Source organism: Botryllus schlosseri, chromosome 2, assembly GCF_051294905.1.
Source record: "Botryllus schlosseri isolate E-star chromosome 2, Bs_hap1, whole genome shotgun sequence".
Classification (NCBI taxonomy): Eukaryota; Metazoa; Chordata; class Ascidiacea; order Stolidobranchia; family Styelidae; genus Botryllus; species Botryllus schlosseri.
The window spans coordinates 16271359-16288565 of record NC_137237.1 but is presented as its reverse complement, the minus strand read 5'-3'; the positions used below and the strand labels follow the sequence as shown (position 1 = coordinate 16288565).

Genomic DNA, 17207 nt, shown 5'->3' with positions numbered 1-17207 from the left:
GTCGACCTCGGTCGGACTCGAACCCGCGACCTATTGGTGGTGTAGCCGTGCATTATACCACTACGTTATCTCGCCACACAAGCCTAATACATATTGCACCTTTAAATTTAGGTATAAAATTGTAATATACCTGACAGACCGGTACCGGTCCGCGGATCGACGGTTGAGAACCACTACTCTTGGGCTCAGATCGCAAAGGGCGCTACTATATTAAATCGAATATGAAGTCGCATTGAATCGGGACTATAGGGTGAATAAAATTTCAATATCAAATAAATATCTCAAGGATTATTCAATCTCTCGAAAATTTATGAGTTAATTTGTAAATTCAAAATTCATGACGACGGCCGCCAGCACATACTAATTGAATTATGTGTCCACAGCCGCACAAGTTTCCCTCTACGACCACAGGTTGCCCTCCACTGGATTAATCGAACATATACGACTGAATCGAGGTTGAACTGCAGAAGTGTTATTTCTCGCGATGTAATAATTCTATGTACGTCATGATTAACGTTAATGTAATACAGGGTCCTACTCGAGTCACGATTTTCCGATTCCTGGACTTGACTCGAGTCATTTTCTTTAAATACGGAAATGTCTCGACTTAAGTCAATTTGTGTATTGACTCGACTTGGACTCGAGTCATTTCGCACGACTCGAACCAAGTCATATGACTCGAGACTCAGACGACCAAGACCGTTATTCCATTGTAATTTCTAAGAATAGTAAAGCAACCACACTATTGGGATTTCGTCTGTTGGTACTGGTACATGAAAATGCGACCAGAAACTGCTAAAAGTGAGGAAAATTATTATATTATAAATGTGAACCATTCAATATCACGAAACAGAGTTATAAAAAGTGGTTTCAACAAGCTTTAACTGAGAACTGAGCGGTCAACACAATGACTTGGACTCGGACTCGACTCTCTGCTCGCTGACTTGGACTCGGACTTGACTCGGTGTTGAATTTAAAATTACTTGACCTGACTCGAGTCAAAACTATAAACGTGAGATTGACTTGTGACTGGGAGCCTTGTAACTTGGTTGCAAACCGGATGTAATAGACCCAGGGTTGCATTTAAAACAAATGGTTGTTTAAAACACTTTGTTTAAAACATGTTTCAAACAGTGTTTTAAACGATCGCCTATAAAAATAAATTATATAATTATGCCATCATTGTGTAAATACTTTCCAAAAACATGTTGTATGAGCCTACGGACGACGATTACCGCCCGATAGAGCCGACGTATACGATATGGGATGGTTGGAACCCTCGAAATAGTCAGTTCAACATCTCTATTACGCAGACATAGATATTTGGTACGGAATGATTGTTCTGCTGATGATGACCGCCGACCGTAAAAATGCTGCAAGACGATGTAGTCCTGGTTAAAGATATTTTTGGTCCGTATATGACGGGGGTTGGTCGCCTATTTCTTCAAAGGAACTACATTTACCCGATATTTTCAATTGTGAATATCAACCCACCATGACGTCACAATTGAATATGCGTGACGTCATGGCTTAAAAAAACGATGAAAAACATGTTTTAAACAAGGGCCATGTTTTAAAAATATTTGTTTTAAATGGATTTTTGTTTTAAACACAACCCTACCCATAGGTAATAATTAGGAGCCAAGTTTTATGTTTAACATATGCCTTATTTGTAGAACAGTGAATATACAACAAACTTTCAATACGAATTCAATGTATTTAATCTTTAACAGCAGAATCACTATAAGACACGTGACCACCAAATGATTATCATCCAGAGAACACATAGACATAAAAGCCGTAGTAGATCATAGAAATGGTATAAAACTAAACGAGGCACACGATGAAATGATTGGCACTAATTAGTAATTACTAGTCCTATATATATCAGAGGCTGTCACCGCCAATACACGAACATAACAACGGCATCAACTTATCGTTCCGCCGTATTGTTACTCCTGTTAACTCACTCTGGTTAATAGATCGCAGTTCGGCCTTCTCTCAACACAGCGGTGATTATGATCTGACTGAACTCGGAATGAGTCAAAATCAATCATCGGTATTTTAAATGGATATGGTATCATATGATTCAATATTGAGGCATTTAAATTGATTATCACCCTTGTAAGTAACGAGAAATTAAAACTGCCATCAGAACTCCAACACATCCAAAGCTCAAGATTGCAGAAGGCTTGGAGCCAACCTTAGATTCTTCAAAACCCATCCCCCAGTTCTAGGAAAAAGGACTGCATCCACCGATTTCTCAGCTTCCAAACATAACGAAAATTTCATTGCAGCCAACTCTATTAAGCAATGAGCTACATATACCGTTAAGAGCAGCGCTGTGCATCCCTTTCTGATCTGCGCCACAACACATCGGTTGTGAGACACCGCTGTAGAGTGTATGGGGATATATAACGTGAAGTTCATCGAAAAATTATTGTTGCAGTAACCATACCGAGAATGACAAGTTTACTTACAGCATAAATGTATGGTTTTGATATATTTTATACATACAAATAGAGATCTAAATACGGGTTCTTGTTCATTTCAGCGGCAAGACATTTCTCCTGAATGATCTACGTTTATCGACGTTGCCAGCTGGTCTGTATCGTCCCACCACGTAGGTGCCTTTCTTGCCTTTTGCGAAACCGGCGCCAAATGTTTTGCTGTCAACCCATACCATTTGGGAGAAGTGACCTGCAGAAAATCGGGAAAGTACATGAAGGGAAATTGCCTGTCAGTCCGATAGATCAAGTGTAGGCCTATTCAAGTAGTATTCAAGCATTTAAACAATAAAGCCCATATTAGGTCATGTCACTGTAGCCATCGGTAACTTCGTAAAGCATGATAATTGAATATGGACCGCGCATGACTCTGCAACTCAACTCTGATGGATTTATTGTCTTTTTCAACATGTAATAAGAGCCAGTCACGAAAAGGATATCGTGGATATGGTGAGATAACGCATATAATAGTACTTGAGTGGATATCGAAGATGCCATTGGAAATATACTTAAATATCACGGTTATGCCTAGAAAAATCACATCCATGTATGTTTGGCTTATTTAGGGTGCAAATATCAGCTCTGGAGCATGCCAGGCTCGACACAGTGCGCAAATATGAAGTCTGCATCCTGTCTGGGCCGCTGTCCCATGCAGATATCAGCTCTGGGAAATATCTGGGCAATGCGCATATATCGTGCTAAGCTATCGACTCCGCAGCATGTCTGTCTAGGAGAGGTGTCCAAAAATGACTTTTTTCTCAAATTGCACTGGTTACTTGATAAAATTGTTGGGTTACCTAATTTAAGCCTACACACCAAATTTGGTTCAATTCAAACCAGTAGCCGCATTGCCACAGAAAAAAGTTTCTATTTAATACATAAAAATTATTAAACAAAAACTTCAAACAAAATTTTCTGTTCACCCCATGAAAGTGCTCGGTTGTCTATAGAAACAATGTCCACCAAGTTAGACTTAATTCCAACCAGTGGAAGCGGAGTTATTGCCGTCGAAAATTTTTGATTTGAATAAAATAGTAAAACGGTAACCAATTCTTTAATTATTTATTGTGATTGTGCCCACCGTAAATACTATTTTATTCAAATCAAAATTTTTCGACGGCAATAACTCCGCTTGGAATCGAGTCAAATTTGGTAATCGTCGTTGGAGTATTTGGCTGTATTAAGGTAAGCATCCATGTTAATCGTACTCAGTGCGATATGCTCGCCTTAAATGAACCACTTGGTCCAATCGCTGGATGCACCGATTGCATCATTTGGTTGTCCTGAGGCAAGCTCGCTGATTCCTGTTAAGGGGCAGGAATCGCGCTACCTCTAAAAACCAGTGCCGAATCACTGTTCGTACCTACCGGGATCTGGTACCGCACCGACGGGCCAGTGTCCCAGGCACACGTACGGTAGCGGAGGGATAAGCAGCTACAGACGCCCCCTCCAAAGCCTGCTTGTGCCAGCTCTCTGGAGCCAACAGGGCAGGGTTTTTCGCCGGGCACTCCGGTTTTTCCCGCAAAACCCTTGTTGGTCTCACCTTAACTGGTAAAGAGAAACTTGAAGAAAAACAGTACCTGGAGTAACCATGGGTTCTTCGTGTCCTTACGACACTTAGTAACCCTATTACCACTGGGGAGTGCCTACAGCTGGGTGGAATATCTCAGCTGTAGGCACAGCTATCCCCACTGGGGGAGGTTGGCTGTGGCCCCTCCGGACCCCTAAAAAAATAATCATCGTTAGTATAGACAACCTAACACTTTCATGGGGTGAACAGAAAATTTTGAAATTGAAAAAAATTTTTTTTTACATAATATATAGAAACTTTCTTCTCCTGTAGCAATGCGGTTACTGGTTGGAATTGAACCAAATTTGTGGTGTAAGCTCAAATTAGGTAACCTAACAATTTATCAAGTAGCCAGTGCAATTTGAGAAAGAAAGTCATTTTGAACACCCCTACTGTCTAGTCTACGAACAGTGGACAGATATCGGGTCCAGATCATCTCTGACAGTGCAGACTTGTCAAACTCGTAGCAAAGCTTCCCTAAGTCCCAATACAATATAGGATTTACCTATATGCCTTCTGTATGGATGCTCAGTGTCAAGGCTGTGACAGAGAGTAGGGAGTATCGGGATTTCGTTCATGAAGTAGACGGGACTAGGAGTCAAAGTCGCAACCTCAAGAAGGGCGTAGGCCCATAGGCTTGGGACTAGAGCATACACAGACACATGAAGATATATATACGTAAAGAAATATACCATGTAGAGCCCCACTATCAGCAACCATGACGAATCAATGTCAACAATTTACAAGCCTCGTTCTTCGATCGAACTGGCAAGTCTATAAATGTGAGATGACACTTTATGACACATCTCTAGTTATTTGGTCTCATCTATATCGGGTAAACTATGTTAGGTTGTAGGCGTTAGACAAAGTAACGATAGTCACTCATTGTTTACGACGGCGTAAGCCCCACCTGTGTCGTTCGTAAATCCAGGATCGTTGAAGTCATAATATTCTAGTTGGTGGTACCACATGTCTGCAATCTGTTTCACTGTTATCGATTGACCACGAAATGCCAAATTTTCGCCGTCACCGGTGTTTGAGTGCTCCAGCTTTCCCATACTTGCCAGGCACTCCGCCCATCTGGTAACGATTAATTAGGCAGAGATCAATTACTGCACTGATCGAATGGTTTTTGCAACTTTCCTCACAATTTACAGCTTCAGGCAGCATCCTAAATTCTCAGAATTTAAGTAGTGTGATATATTAAGCTGTTTATGGCAGTGCTGGGATGACACGAGTCAACCTTTTCGTATGCATTGACTTGAATCGAGTCACTTTGCAAAAATGACTTGACTTGATTCGACTCGGCGCTTCAACAATACGAATTGATTCGTGACTCGGAGCAAAATTTACAAGTCAATTTCAAGTCATCAAGTAAACGGTGTCGATTAAATCATTGTATTTTCTGTATATTCGTAATGTTCGCGATACGCCTGCGTCACATTGTGAGAGAAACCACTAACCAGTCATTGACTGATAATCATTTGTTATATCACAAATAAATTGACCAAAAACGAAATGATCACAGCTTTTGTTGTCTTAGTAGCAGTAGATTAATCTAATAGCAACGTATCTCTGTTTCTTAGGCGGCCCAGTGCCTATATTGCGCAGTTACCACCTTTACCAACCCTCTTGTATGATTACAATCAATAGCGAATAGAATTTATGCGTTTATATTCTCACGGATGTGTAGATGAGTAGTGTATTGTATACCATATCAATTTGTTACAACTTCTCGAGGCTTCGTATTTGATCCTCTTGGCTGATAATAACTGACTGTAGCATGCAGCTTTATACAGTTACTCACGTATTTTATTTGCAGTACTACGTGTGCGTGGGCGATACAACGCCGTCTTGCATGCATATTCAATTTTATATTTGTTATTTGATTCAAGATGAATTGCCAATTATTCTGTCTTTCATGCAGCTAGCAAAATGTAATGACTTTAAATCGTCACTGATACTTCAAAAATTCAGTTTGACTTGAATTGTTACTTGACTCGTGACTTGACTTGACTTGACTCGCGTCACCTCCAAAAAACGGGTGACTTGACTCGACTCGAGTCACCTTCAAAAATCGATTGACTTGACTTGACTTGACTCGACTCGAGTCAAAATGTGCAATGAATCAAGGTGACTCGTGACTCGAAGGTAGTGACTTGATCCCAACACTGGTTTGTAGGAATTTTATGATGCAACTTTTTCCAACTTTTTTATTTATTTTCCATGCAACTCTTTACTGCAAATGTTATCAAGTGTCGTGCCGAATCTAAATGAGTGATTCAAATTTGAGGTCCTTTCCAGTGTTGGGACGACTACTATCATGTCTTGATTCGAATCAGAGTCGAGTCAACTTTTTCAGATGAATTGACTTGACTCGAGTCACTTTGTAGAAAGGAATTGACTTGACGCGGCGTCTCAAAAATGTCGATTGACTCGTGACCCAATTGCCGAGTCAATTTCAAGTAATCACGGAATCGATGTCGACTAAATCGCTGTACCCGTTGGTACATGATCTCGTCTAGCTGTTATGATCTGTGTAAGCAATCATTCATTTAACAATTGCGCAGCCTGGTTTTACTGAGGCTCCGTCGCTAAGTCTCAAATAAACTGACCGCAAACGCAGTGATTGGAGCTTGCGTTTTCGTAGACTGATAGTTATAGCAGTTCCCCTTTGCTCAGTGGCAATCTTTTTTACACATATATATTACTCGTCAACAATTCGCACAGGCTTAAATTGTCTCGTATGGATGTCTCGGTGTATTTTGTATTGCCTCGTATCAATATGTGTCAAGTCTGCGAGTTTTCATATTCTTTCATCTATTTGGCGGACAGTTATCGACGTGGCCTAGTAGATTTACGTGTGAGTCATACCACGCTCCGTTGAACGTATAATTAACCCGATAGTCGTTTCTCGATTCATAATTAATAGTAAATCAATCTGTAGGCTACTTCCATCATCTTGCAAGATGCAATGACTTAAATCCTGCCTCGAACTACGGAAATTCGACATGACGTTGTGACTTGTCTCGTGAATTGACTTGACGCGATTGACCTACAAAATTCGAATGACTTGACTTGACTGGAGTCAAAATGTTCAATGACTTGAAGGTAGTGACTTGATCCCAAAACTGTTCCTTTCCCATTTTACGGAGGCCCTGTGGCGCCCTGGCAAGATTACCGAAAATCACATTGACACTGGGTCACATTTACCAGGCTATTCATTTTGTTAAAGGCGCCAACACCGAGTTTTGTAGAATGCCTTGGATCGAGCTCGCAGACCTACGGAGTTTAAGGTGTTTTATTTGATTGTTTCTGGGGGGGGGGGGAGAGGGGGGGGTCATCTGTTTGCTGCTTGAATTTTTGCAGAAAATTATTTCCACATTGCGTTATTTTCTGGCTGCGTACCGGCAAAAGGTAATTTTCAGCCGTCTTTCCAGGTCGTCCGTGAAATGGGAAATTTGACAGCTATGCTGACCGCGAAATGCGGTACTGCGGCACTAATCCTCAATTAACCTGTCATGAGTGGCGGGATGGTGTATAGTGGTACGTTCCACAACTGCAACACCAATGGGTTGAGGGTTCGAATCAGACCGATATCGGCTCCACAATTCCTACCTAAGTGTTGGAGGTTTATCTAGGCTGCTCTTTACCGTGTGATCCGCGTAAGAGATGTCTTAAAAAAGCCTACAAGTGGGTCGTGCTGAAAGCTGGTAAATACGGAATCACAATAAAGAATTTGGGCCTGGTGTAAAATGACCAATGTGGCCGAAACACCGTGAATATCCAACAACAACATCCACAACAACCTGTCGTGACATCAGCGTTGCTTTACTCTACTTTATGTACACTGTACAGGCTAATATATTAACCGTGATGTCGCAATTGGTAAAGAAAACTTCAACTTTAGCGATTTGTAATTACCAGTAGGCTACCTCGTACATGTCAGGAAACGTATAGCGTGAAACATATATGATATATATAAGAAATATACACTATACAGTAGAATATGAGCGTTATGTCACAAAACAAGGTAATCTTCAACACGTTTAGATAACAATGCGATGGCAAACAAAATGAAGTAGTTTCATGATATGCAAGAAGCATGATCATGAATGGGTTAGTAAAAACCACAGTCACATTAAACACATGAAGCAATCAAAATTAGGCAAAATCGGAAGCATACACAGCACTAATAAACGAACATGATATAGTGATAGTGGGATTATGAAGTATGACGAAATTTTCTGTTTGCATTCGTCAATGCCTAACGCTGAACCTTTGCCGATTAGGATTACTATACAGATCCGGTGTGTTGAGTGGACCTGGCTGTATAAGTTTCAGTAACCGTTAAAAGTGGCTATACCATTCCAAAGAAGGTTGACAAGCACTGATTTAAATTCAATATGCTTGCGAGTGAGATTATTAGAATTGTGTTTCATTTGCAATCCACTTACTCCTGAGCATCTTCACATAATCCATCGTCTAAAATTAGCGGATCAGCTCCATGCTTCATTCTGTAGATGTTCTGAGTATCAATGAGTTGTTGTGCGAACTGGTTTCCTAAATAATATGCAATGACGTTAATTTTGTCGTTGTAAAAGAAACCCATTTGCAAATGAAGTTTTAGCATAATCCAGAGTGTCAGGAGACGTTTTGGACGAATAATATTCAATACCAGTAATGTACGAAAACTTTGAATTCGTTATACAGTAGCCTATTTAAACTGATTTGGCTTTCAAAACACCATGGGCGATTGCCTTCATATCTTGTGTAGGAAGTCACTGCATGCACCACTTCTACACCGCTATCATCGATGAATACTTTGTCTGGTAATTCCTAGGTGTTAGATGATTTTCTCTACATCTCTTTACATACTGTGCGGCGTAGTCAACCGGGGGTTCTTAAGGGATGTTTGAACTGTCTATAGCAGGAATGTCAAGCTCACATCGGGTCATGGGCCGAATTCAACTTGCGGACTGGAGCAGTCATGTCATGCCAAAATGTTACTTCCAAATCAATAACTTTGTTTTCTGTGGAATGCTTCATTATCAACCTTATTGTACATTATATACAATATAACTGAGCACAGTTTTAAATCCGACCCACCACCCGCATCAAGTTTGACATCCCGGATATACTCTATCCTACCTGCAACTTCATCAATAGTTCTCTCTTCAGGATTGGGACTACCTTCTTCTTTTGACTTTTTGGTTATCACAATAAAATTACCCATGGAATCAATGAACTATTGAATTTATCAAGGTATGTCATGAAATAAGATATCTACGAGACGAAACAAATATAAGAAAAAAGTAACTCGCACAGATTAATTGTAACGTTGCAGTGTTCTCTACGCTGCTATGCAAAATCATTCATCGCGCTGGGTAAGGAATAGGTATTTTTTTACAAAAGCTGTTCGCAATAAAACTGTAGTAGCCCTGAAATCGCAAAAATTGGGTCAACTGAGACTTGTGGCGTTCACTATAGGATTATACATAGCGTTCTTGTGATTACAGTACAATATAATGGTTTTGAGTTACCAAGAACAGAACCGGACATGTTGAACATTCATGTCACGTTAATGCTTCGTATCATAATACGCTATCATATTCATAATACAATGTGACAACTATCTAAAATTACTTATTTTCCTTGACCGCGTCGAGAAACTGCAACAGCTTGGAAATGCGTGGCATAAATTTCAAAAAGGGTCACGATGCAATACCGCATGACTTCGATACGACAGCGATAGCTGAATTGGAATGGTGCTTTTCGTAAAATTCTTCATTTAACTGTAGTTCGCATAAAGTAGCTTTCAGCTAGGAAAATCTTTTTCGCGTCTACAACTTTAATTCGAGACCACATCATATTCAACCGGCAGTGTGCCTTTAACTCGTCCAAGTTTCAATTATGGAGGCTAATATATTTGCCTGACATACAATACAGTACAGCATCGCAGTGTCACGACAGGTTAATTGACGTTTAATGCCACAGTAACGAAGGAGTTATTGTGCATGCGCAACTAGTGTTAATCAATCTGCAGGAGAGGTGCAAAAATTTAATCCTCTGGGGCATCTATTTGACATAGAAAGCATATGATACGCCGTGAGATCGCAACCAATTTTGTTATCTGGGAGTAGGCCTATATAGATTTTCAAAACTGTTTGATACCATCAACAATAGAATGGGGAAAGTTGTTGCACTAAAATCGTGAGAAAATTGCACCTAATTTTTAACAAAAGTTGCAGTAAAATGTTGCATTTATGGACACGCCTTTGAAAATTATTACGGCCTGAGATATACACGCAAGCTTCCTTCGGATAATCCAACAGTTTGAGATTTGCAGGGTGTCCGCTTGCTGTTTCTTTTCTTTCTTCGCTATTCAATCGAAAATACAAGTATTTTTATATTAGGTATGCTTGAAACCTACACGGCAGCATTTCGCTTTTAGCAGAGCTGTCAAATTTGGTCCTTTCCTATTTCACGGACGTCCTGGCAAACACGCACAAAATTACATGTTGCCGGTACTCGGCAAGAAAATATCGCTACGAATAAATAATTTTTCGCAAAAAGTCTAACAGCAAAGTGATAATCCACGCCTTCTCTTCCGTCCTGCAACACAAGTGAAATACGGCACCCTAAACCGCCTAGGTCTGCCAACTCGATCCAAGGCATCGCAGAAAACTCGGTGTTGGTAACCCCAACAAAATGAACCGAGAGTAATATCATATACTTATGACTAAATACAAAATGATTTCCGGCATTTATCGAAAACGATTTAAAATTCATGTCTCCAATTCCCAGGATAAAGTTGTCAACGGTATCATCAAACGTGTAGTGTCAGCATAGGAAATGTTTTAATTATACGCTACTTGAATGTCGTTCGCTACTTATGTAGTATACTAGTGCACCTGTGTTTATATAATTTTTGCACTTGCATAATATATGCAAACTTTTTTGACAAATCAGCGTCAATCAGTGTTGCTCAAACACGAGCTGTTTTCGAAGAGAGTGCTGATTTTTCGTCGTGCTTCACGCGAAAAATATATACGAATATCTTTCCACGAAATTCTCGGCCAATAAAATTTAGAGTGGTGGTATGGTTCATGTGCGTAATTTCAGGCCGCGTAGTTTCGCATATACCGGTTATATCACAGTAAATAGAGCTCCGAAAAACGTTTGGAATTAAATGATACCCCATATTTTTAGTTGCATTCCTGATCGCGCAATGCGTTTATGTGGTATCCCGTACAACTAATCCAGATATCTCGCCGTCGTATTAGCTACAGACCCTGTAATACGAGAGAAGGAGCCACACCAACATAATTTATGAAAGGGGGAGTGGAAGCGAGTCACGCAATGTGCTAAGCGACACCGTCACGACAACAATGGTTGTTGGTTCGAATCTCGGCACTGCCTCTTAACTATGTTTCGGAGGTTTATCATCGACAATCCCGCTGTGAACACAGCGTCTTCAAAAGCCCAGAGGAAGAGTGAGACGAACTCAAGAAACTCGGCAGACCAGCAAAAGGGCGCAAGAAAGCGAGAGTGTATGAAGATTGGGAGTGCGTGAGAATGACAAGTAATCCATGAAAGCAAAGACACTGAACTTTATCACCTGCTGCCAAAAAAGTCAGCGGCAAAAGACTCAAGTTATGGACGCACGAAAAACGAGAGTGATTGATGGTGGGAGAGCGCGAGAATGGAAGTCGTCCGCAATATGACAAAAAGACCGCAGAGACACTGATCTTACTGAAATTACCGCGCTGGGATCAAATGACCTTATAGGCGATAAGCGCCAATGTTGTGAATAGAACAAACAGACAAACAAACAAACACTGAACTTTATCAAATGCATTGTCGTGTAGCAAAAGGTCTGAACAGGCGATAGCCGCCATTGTCGTCTTCTTGTACTCGAAAATCACAGCATAATTTCTGTAGGTTCGATCCTTCATTTTCAATCACCTTCACCTCTGCAACCCTTGCCAATTCTTCATCAACCGCAATTTTGTAATCTAGCTTCTTCATGCACTACATAGGAATAACAATTTCACTTTATTACTGAAATTTTTAAAGTTTTTTACAATCTCGCCATTTCCTTAGGGGACAAGCTGCTTCCCGCATTATGTCTGTATTTACCAGTTTGACTGTGAATCACGAATATGAGAATAATAATGAAAGGTGAAACTGGGGTGCAAAATGGTGCAAGAACCCGTGTACTACAGCAATCGAATCATTTAGCTGTAGAAAATATATACCTCGTCAGTAGGGCTGGGCACAATGATTCGAGTACTCGAATCTGAATCGAGTATTAATTTTAATGATTCGAGTCGAGTAGTAAAATACGATTTTTTCGAGTAGTGAAATTATACGATCCTCGCCACTGAAAGTTAATTTATCAAAGAGAATTGTAGTTTCTATATTAATGGTCATTTATCAAGCCTTGAAACCTTGATTGGGCGTATCGTAGCATATAAAACATAGTAAAAGACTACAAACGTTACTGGAAATAGCACATTTCCGAAGTCATGATCATCCTACAACATTGTCAGTTGTCACCAAGTGCAATGAAAGCGGTATGGTCAAAAAATTACAAAAGGTATCTTTGATGTGATAGATTACAGGTATTATATTCTTTGTGGTCGCATAAAAGGTGCTTATTTGAAATTTGACATATTACACTCTGCTATGACGTCATAATGAGTGATACTCGATTACTCGACTCGACTCGAAGCATATTACGTGATTCAGAATCGAATCACTCAGGTACTCGATTTTGCCCAGCCCTACTCGTCAGCAATGTTCCCTCTAAGCTGCGAGCGTTCCGGCCGCGCACAGATCAAAAAAGTCGAAGTGATGACTTTTTTTTAGTCGGCACGCACTGTTGTCCAAGGGACCGCGAAGTGAGTTGGTGAGTGCGCGCAGACTGGTGAAAAATTAGGGGGAACATTGCTCGTTGGGTTTACCAACATAAACCCTGCTACATCTGCACCGTTCGTATATGTCAGTGTCCAGGTTTTGGCGGTCTATGAGAGCGAATTTATGACTGCTTTTCAAAACTGTACTTACTTGCTTGAGTAGTTTTTCAAGCCAACAATTTCTACTTCTACTTATAGTAGTTTTGGTATGCTTCCAAAACGCTACTTTTACTCATGCTCGAACAGAATTATACGTCGCTACTTCTACTTTTACTTAAGTATCTTTCTTGATTATTTCGACAACCTCTGATTAAAATCTGCCTTATCTTCGCGTATCACTTGAAAAAGTTCCGCGTACCACTGTTCCTTCAGTGAATTGTACTGTTAATTCGCTAAACTGCTTCGATAATGGGGTTTTCTCCTCCCTGGCGCGTGACTGACAGGCATGACTAATAAATTCAAATCACTGCCGAGAAGGGGGAGGAGTATATAGGTGTATTGTGTTAATATAGTAATATATGCTATCTCGACCTGGAGTGGCTAAATATCGCATGCGTTCGCATGCAGGCTTATATGAGATGGAAATCCTCGCGGACGCGAGCTAGCCAAGCGGACGAACTAAGAAAAATATGGAGGAGGTGGCTGGAGGTGAATAGCCGATTGGTTGGGTTAGCGAGCATTTGAGAGGCGATTTGGAGCTGTTATTGTTTCACTCATCGTTTCTTTCATGTACACCAGGGTTTGTAAACATTTCAATGACTATACGGTCGGTCATGGTCAACCAAGAAGATATTTATCAGCTATTTCTTGTGACAGAAATTAGGATAGGAAGGCTCACATATAGACAGTCTGCCTGACGTCCGCAAGAATTCCGTAAAGAAATTCCTATGACATCTTCTAGCGTCTAGTGCGATATGAATATTTTCTCCAGAATAATCATGGCATCATTTCTTCTGAAATCTGATTGAATGCATCAAATATCCTAATATGAGTGTATCTGCATATTCCTCCCAATATTCAGCATCCTAGGCTCAGTAATCATTACAATTTTGCCCGTTATACAGCAAACACTAAATCTCACTGAGGCATTACCACGTAGGCCTATAGCATTCCTCTCACGATTTTACTATACGAAAACCGATGCTGCGTCGTAATAATGTGGAACGAACAGTTTGGAAGAAATTGGAATCTGAATACGTGGAACCAGAATTGAATACGAACCACAGTTGGAATATTACGAGTCGCATCATCGAGACACCTCATTCTGAGATCAGAAAGATCCTTTGACAATTTCAAATTTGTAACCTAACACTGATTGCTATTCTGGCTAGCACCGGATGAGCCTACAGACAATTCATGCGAATCTCAAGCGCATCAGTCACATTCGTGTTGTAAAGTGGATTTTTTCCGGCTATTCACCTCGTATTTCATATTCGATTCATGACGTATTCTCACTTTCTGGGCAATGTCGAGGAAGTGAAATTTTGTTGCTGTTTTCATTCTCATATATTTGCAGAGAATTCGTAATCACTTCTCCATCATAGCAGTTGCCAAGGATGGCCCAATTGTTCGTTTTCGTGACAGTATACCGGGTGAATATCCAAACAGCAAAAGTAAGCAATGATCAGACTACATACTGAATTTGCCGACTATGCATGCAGCTACATATGGACTAGCCTACATATGAATCTCACTACTATGACGCAAGATGTTATTGTATGCGATATTCATGATATTCATTTGGCCTACACCAGGCCGACAATCCCTATTATTCTTACGAAGCTGCGGACTGCGGAAGCACGGTCTGATTCTAAGATTTTTCAAGACGCTTACGCGGATAAGATGGTGAGAAGGGGCCTAAATATACACCTTCCACACTTGGGAAGGAATTGTGGAGGCGACCTCGATCGGAATCGAAGTCATAACCCTATTGTTGCTGCAGATGTGTGCAGCTGTGTCACTACGCTATCTCGCCACATAGCCAACGCTGATAACATCAGTCTGGACAAAGGAACAGATCGGTTAATCAATTCAAGTACTGCTGCCGCAGGCTAATGACTCGCGATGACATATCGTCACGGATGTCGGTCCCGCTGTGTTGCGACGATACCGTACCGACGATAGCGACTGCTTTCCGTTCTCGTTCGTGCAATCATTCAATCATTCAAACTTGGTAGCTGGAGTCTACGACGTAGTGTAAGCTTGGAAACATTTTTTCAAGTTGGTCCACTGAACAAATAGAAAATATTTGTAAGTAAACTTAATCAGTATTTGCCGCGTATTATCAATATTTCAGTTACGCAGCGCAGTTTTCTTTCGCCATTGAACGATGTTAAGTCGAGCATAGTGGTCAAATGGGTAGAATGTTTTGCGAACATGTTGGGTGTTTCTGAAAGTTTGTCGTCTTCGCGAAGACGATTAAGCAAATTAATAAAGTGACCAATCAGCAGAGGTGGTCAGTAACGAAGTACTTCTACTTTTTCGAAGTACTCAAGTAGTTTCACACTACTTGTGGTACTTACTCAAGTAAATCTCATTTTCGCTACTTCTACTTCGTAATATTTTTGTGATCTACCTACTTACTTTTCGCTATTTTCAGTTTGTCAAGTAGAAGTAGAATAGCCCTCCAATTTGAAAGCGAAAATGAGGAATTTCGGGGCTGTTTTCATGGAGTACCCACATTTAATTTTCATGAAAGTTAAATAAAGCCCGGAATTTTCATCGCGCTTCGCGCAAAGTAGATATCAAGTGACAAGTATGTTTTCACGAAAGTATTGGTGAATAGGTTATAATTTAGGTAGCGGTAGCGTGGCTCCCTTTACTCACACCGCATTGTCGCTCATACGAAATAGTTCATCACAGTAAATATGGCCCCTCGTAACGTTTGAAACTAGTAGTTTCACAATATAGCATTTACCTATCATATCGTAATCTAGCAGCCCAGAATGGCGTGTCCTAATCTGTAAAAGTGGTCTCTGACTTTTTGAGCGTGAGACCTGTTTTATGAGACCACTGTTGAAGCTATCTCGTAAAAAGACATATGACACATTTTCCACTTTCGGAAGTAGTGTTTGTATTTCTCTTTTCATTCGCAGTATCATTAGTTTGAGTTCTAATTAGTTTCAGTTCCTTCCTTCCTGGATCTGGAGAATTTACATGTTGTAGTTTAAAAGCAAGTTTAGTGATGCCTCTATATTCTCCGTAAAATAAATTACAATATGGTATGGCTTTTTTACGATCCGCCATATTTTATATTAACGTATATCACTCTCGCAAAGTGTTAACACGGTATCAGATAGAGCTTCTTGCTATTGCTCTTCGACTAAAATATGGGCCGTATAATATGGGTGCGGGCGCCGCACCATGACGTCTGTTAAAGCGGGATGTTCGGGTAAATAAAGATTAGTGACCAACTGTCCATAGCGATTTACATAGCGATACTATCATTTGCATCCCATGATGCGGACGAATGCTTATACTCTCGAAAATTGATACCTCATGTGATGCATCAATATGAATGAAACTCTCTATACCAGGGGTGTCAAATTCAAATTGCGTCGCGGGCCGGATTCAAACCATCTGATCGCTCGCGGGCCGGACCATTCAAATGATTGAAATTCCATACCTTTGTTTTTGCTTGAATACTCAAATATTAAGCCCACACAATTAAATATTACATTATAACGAATCATAGGGTTTTACTCTAGCAACACCTTCATTAGCGAACAATGGAATTGCCAAAATTCGGATTCTGGGTGGTTAAATACGGTAATATAAACCGCTAAAAGAGTAGCTTTAAAGACGATAAACCTCATTTGTATGCGCTATGAGGAATACGACAGATATGGTAACACTGGTTCATTACTATTATATCGCGATTCGGGTTTCTCCGTATGCAGAGGTTCTGTTAAATCATAAGCGAAATTGGGAGGGCGTCCACAGATACTTGAATTATATTTTTGTGTAACAATTATATTCTCCATGCAACCTGCATATACCGGTTTTTAATTATGGTGGTTTCACTTCTGTGAATAACTACTTTTTGCTTCATTTTTCCGTAAAACTCGGAGTTGAGTGTGTATTTTTGCCTTCTCGGAATTGGACTTTCGGATGGTTATAATATGGTAGGGTTACCATATTTTAGAATCGGGAACGGAAGACACTTTTTCAAAATTTTCTAACTCAGAATGCCGGAGGTAAATCTTAAAA

At 40.3% G+C, this 17207-nt stretch overlaps 1 protein-coding gene and 1 long non-coding RNA gene across 2 annotated transcripts in view; one reads left to right on the top strand and one right to left on the bottom strand.

Moving 5' to 3' along the window:
- Nucleotides 1-17207, top strand: part of LOC145433854 (uncharacterized) — a 155889-nt gene that overhangs the window by 36294 nt on the left and 102388 nt on the right. The window lies entirely within an intron of this gene.
- LOC145433848 (Golgi-associated plant pathogenesis-related protein 1-like) lies at nt 2421-10998 on the bottom strand. Its single transcript, XM_080311104.1, has 4 exons — nt 9229-10998; nt 8535-8640; nt 4988-5157; nt 2421-2700 (listed from the first exon to the last, which is right to left on the bottom strand). Exons 1-4 carry the CDS (start codon nt 9311-9313, stop codon nt 2546-2548), a joined length of 516 nt encoding a protein of 171 aa, XP_080167230.1. The 5' UTR covers nt 9314-10998; the 3' UTR covers nt 2421-2545.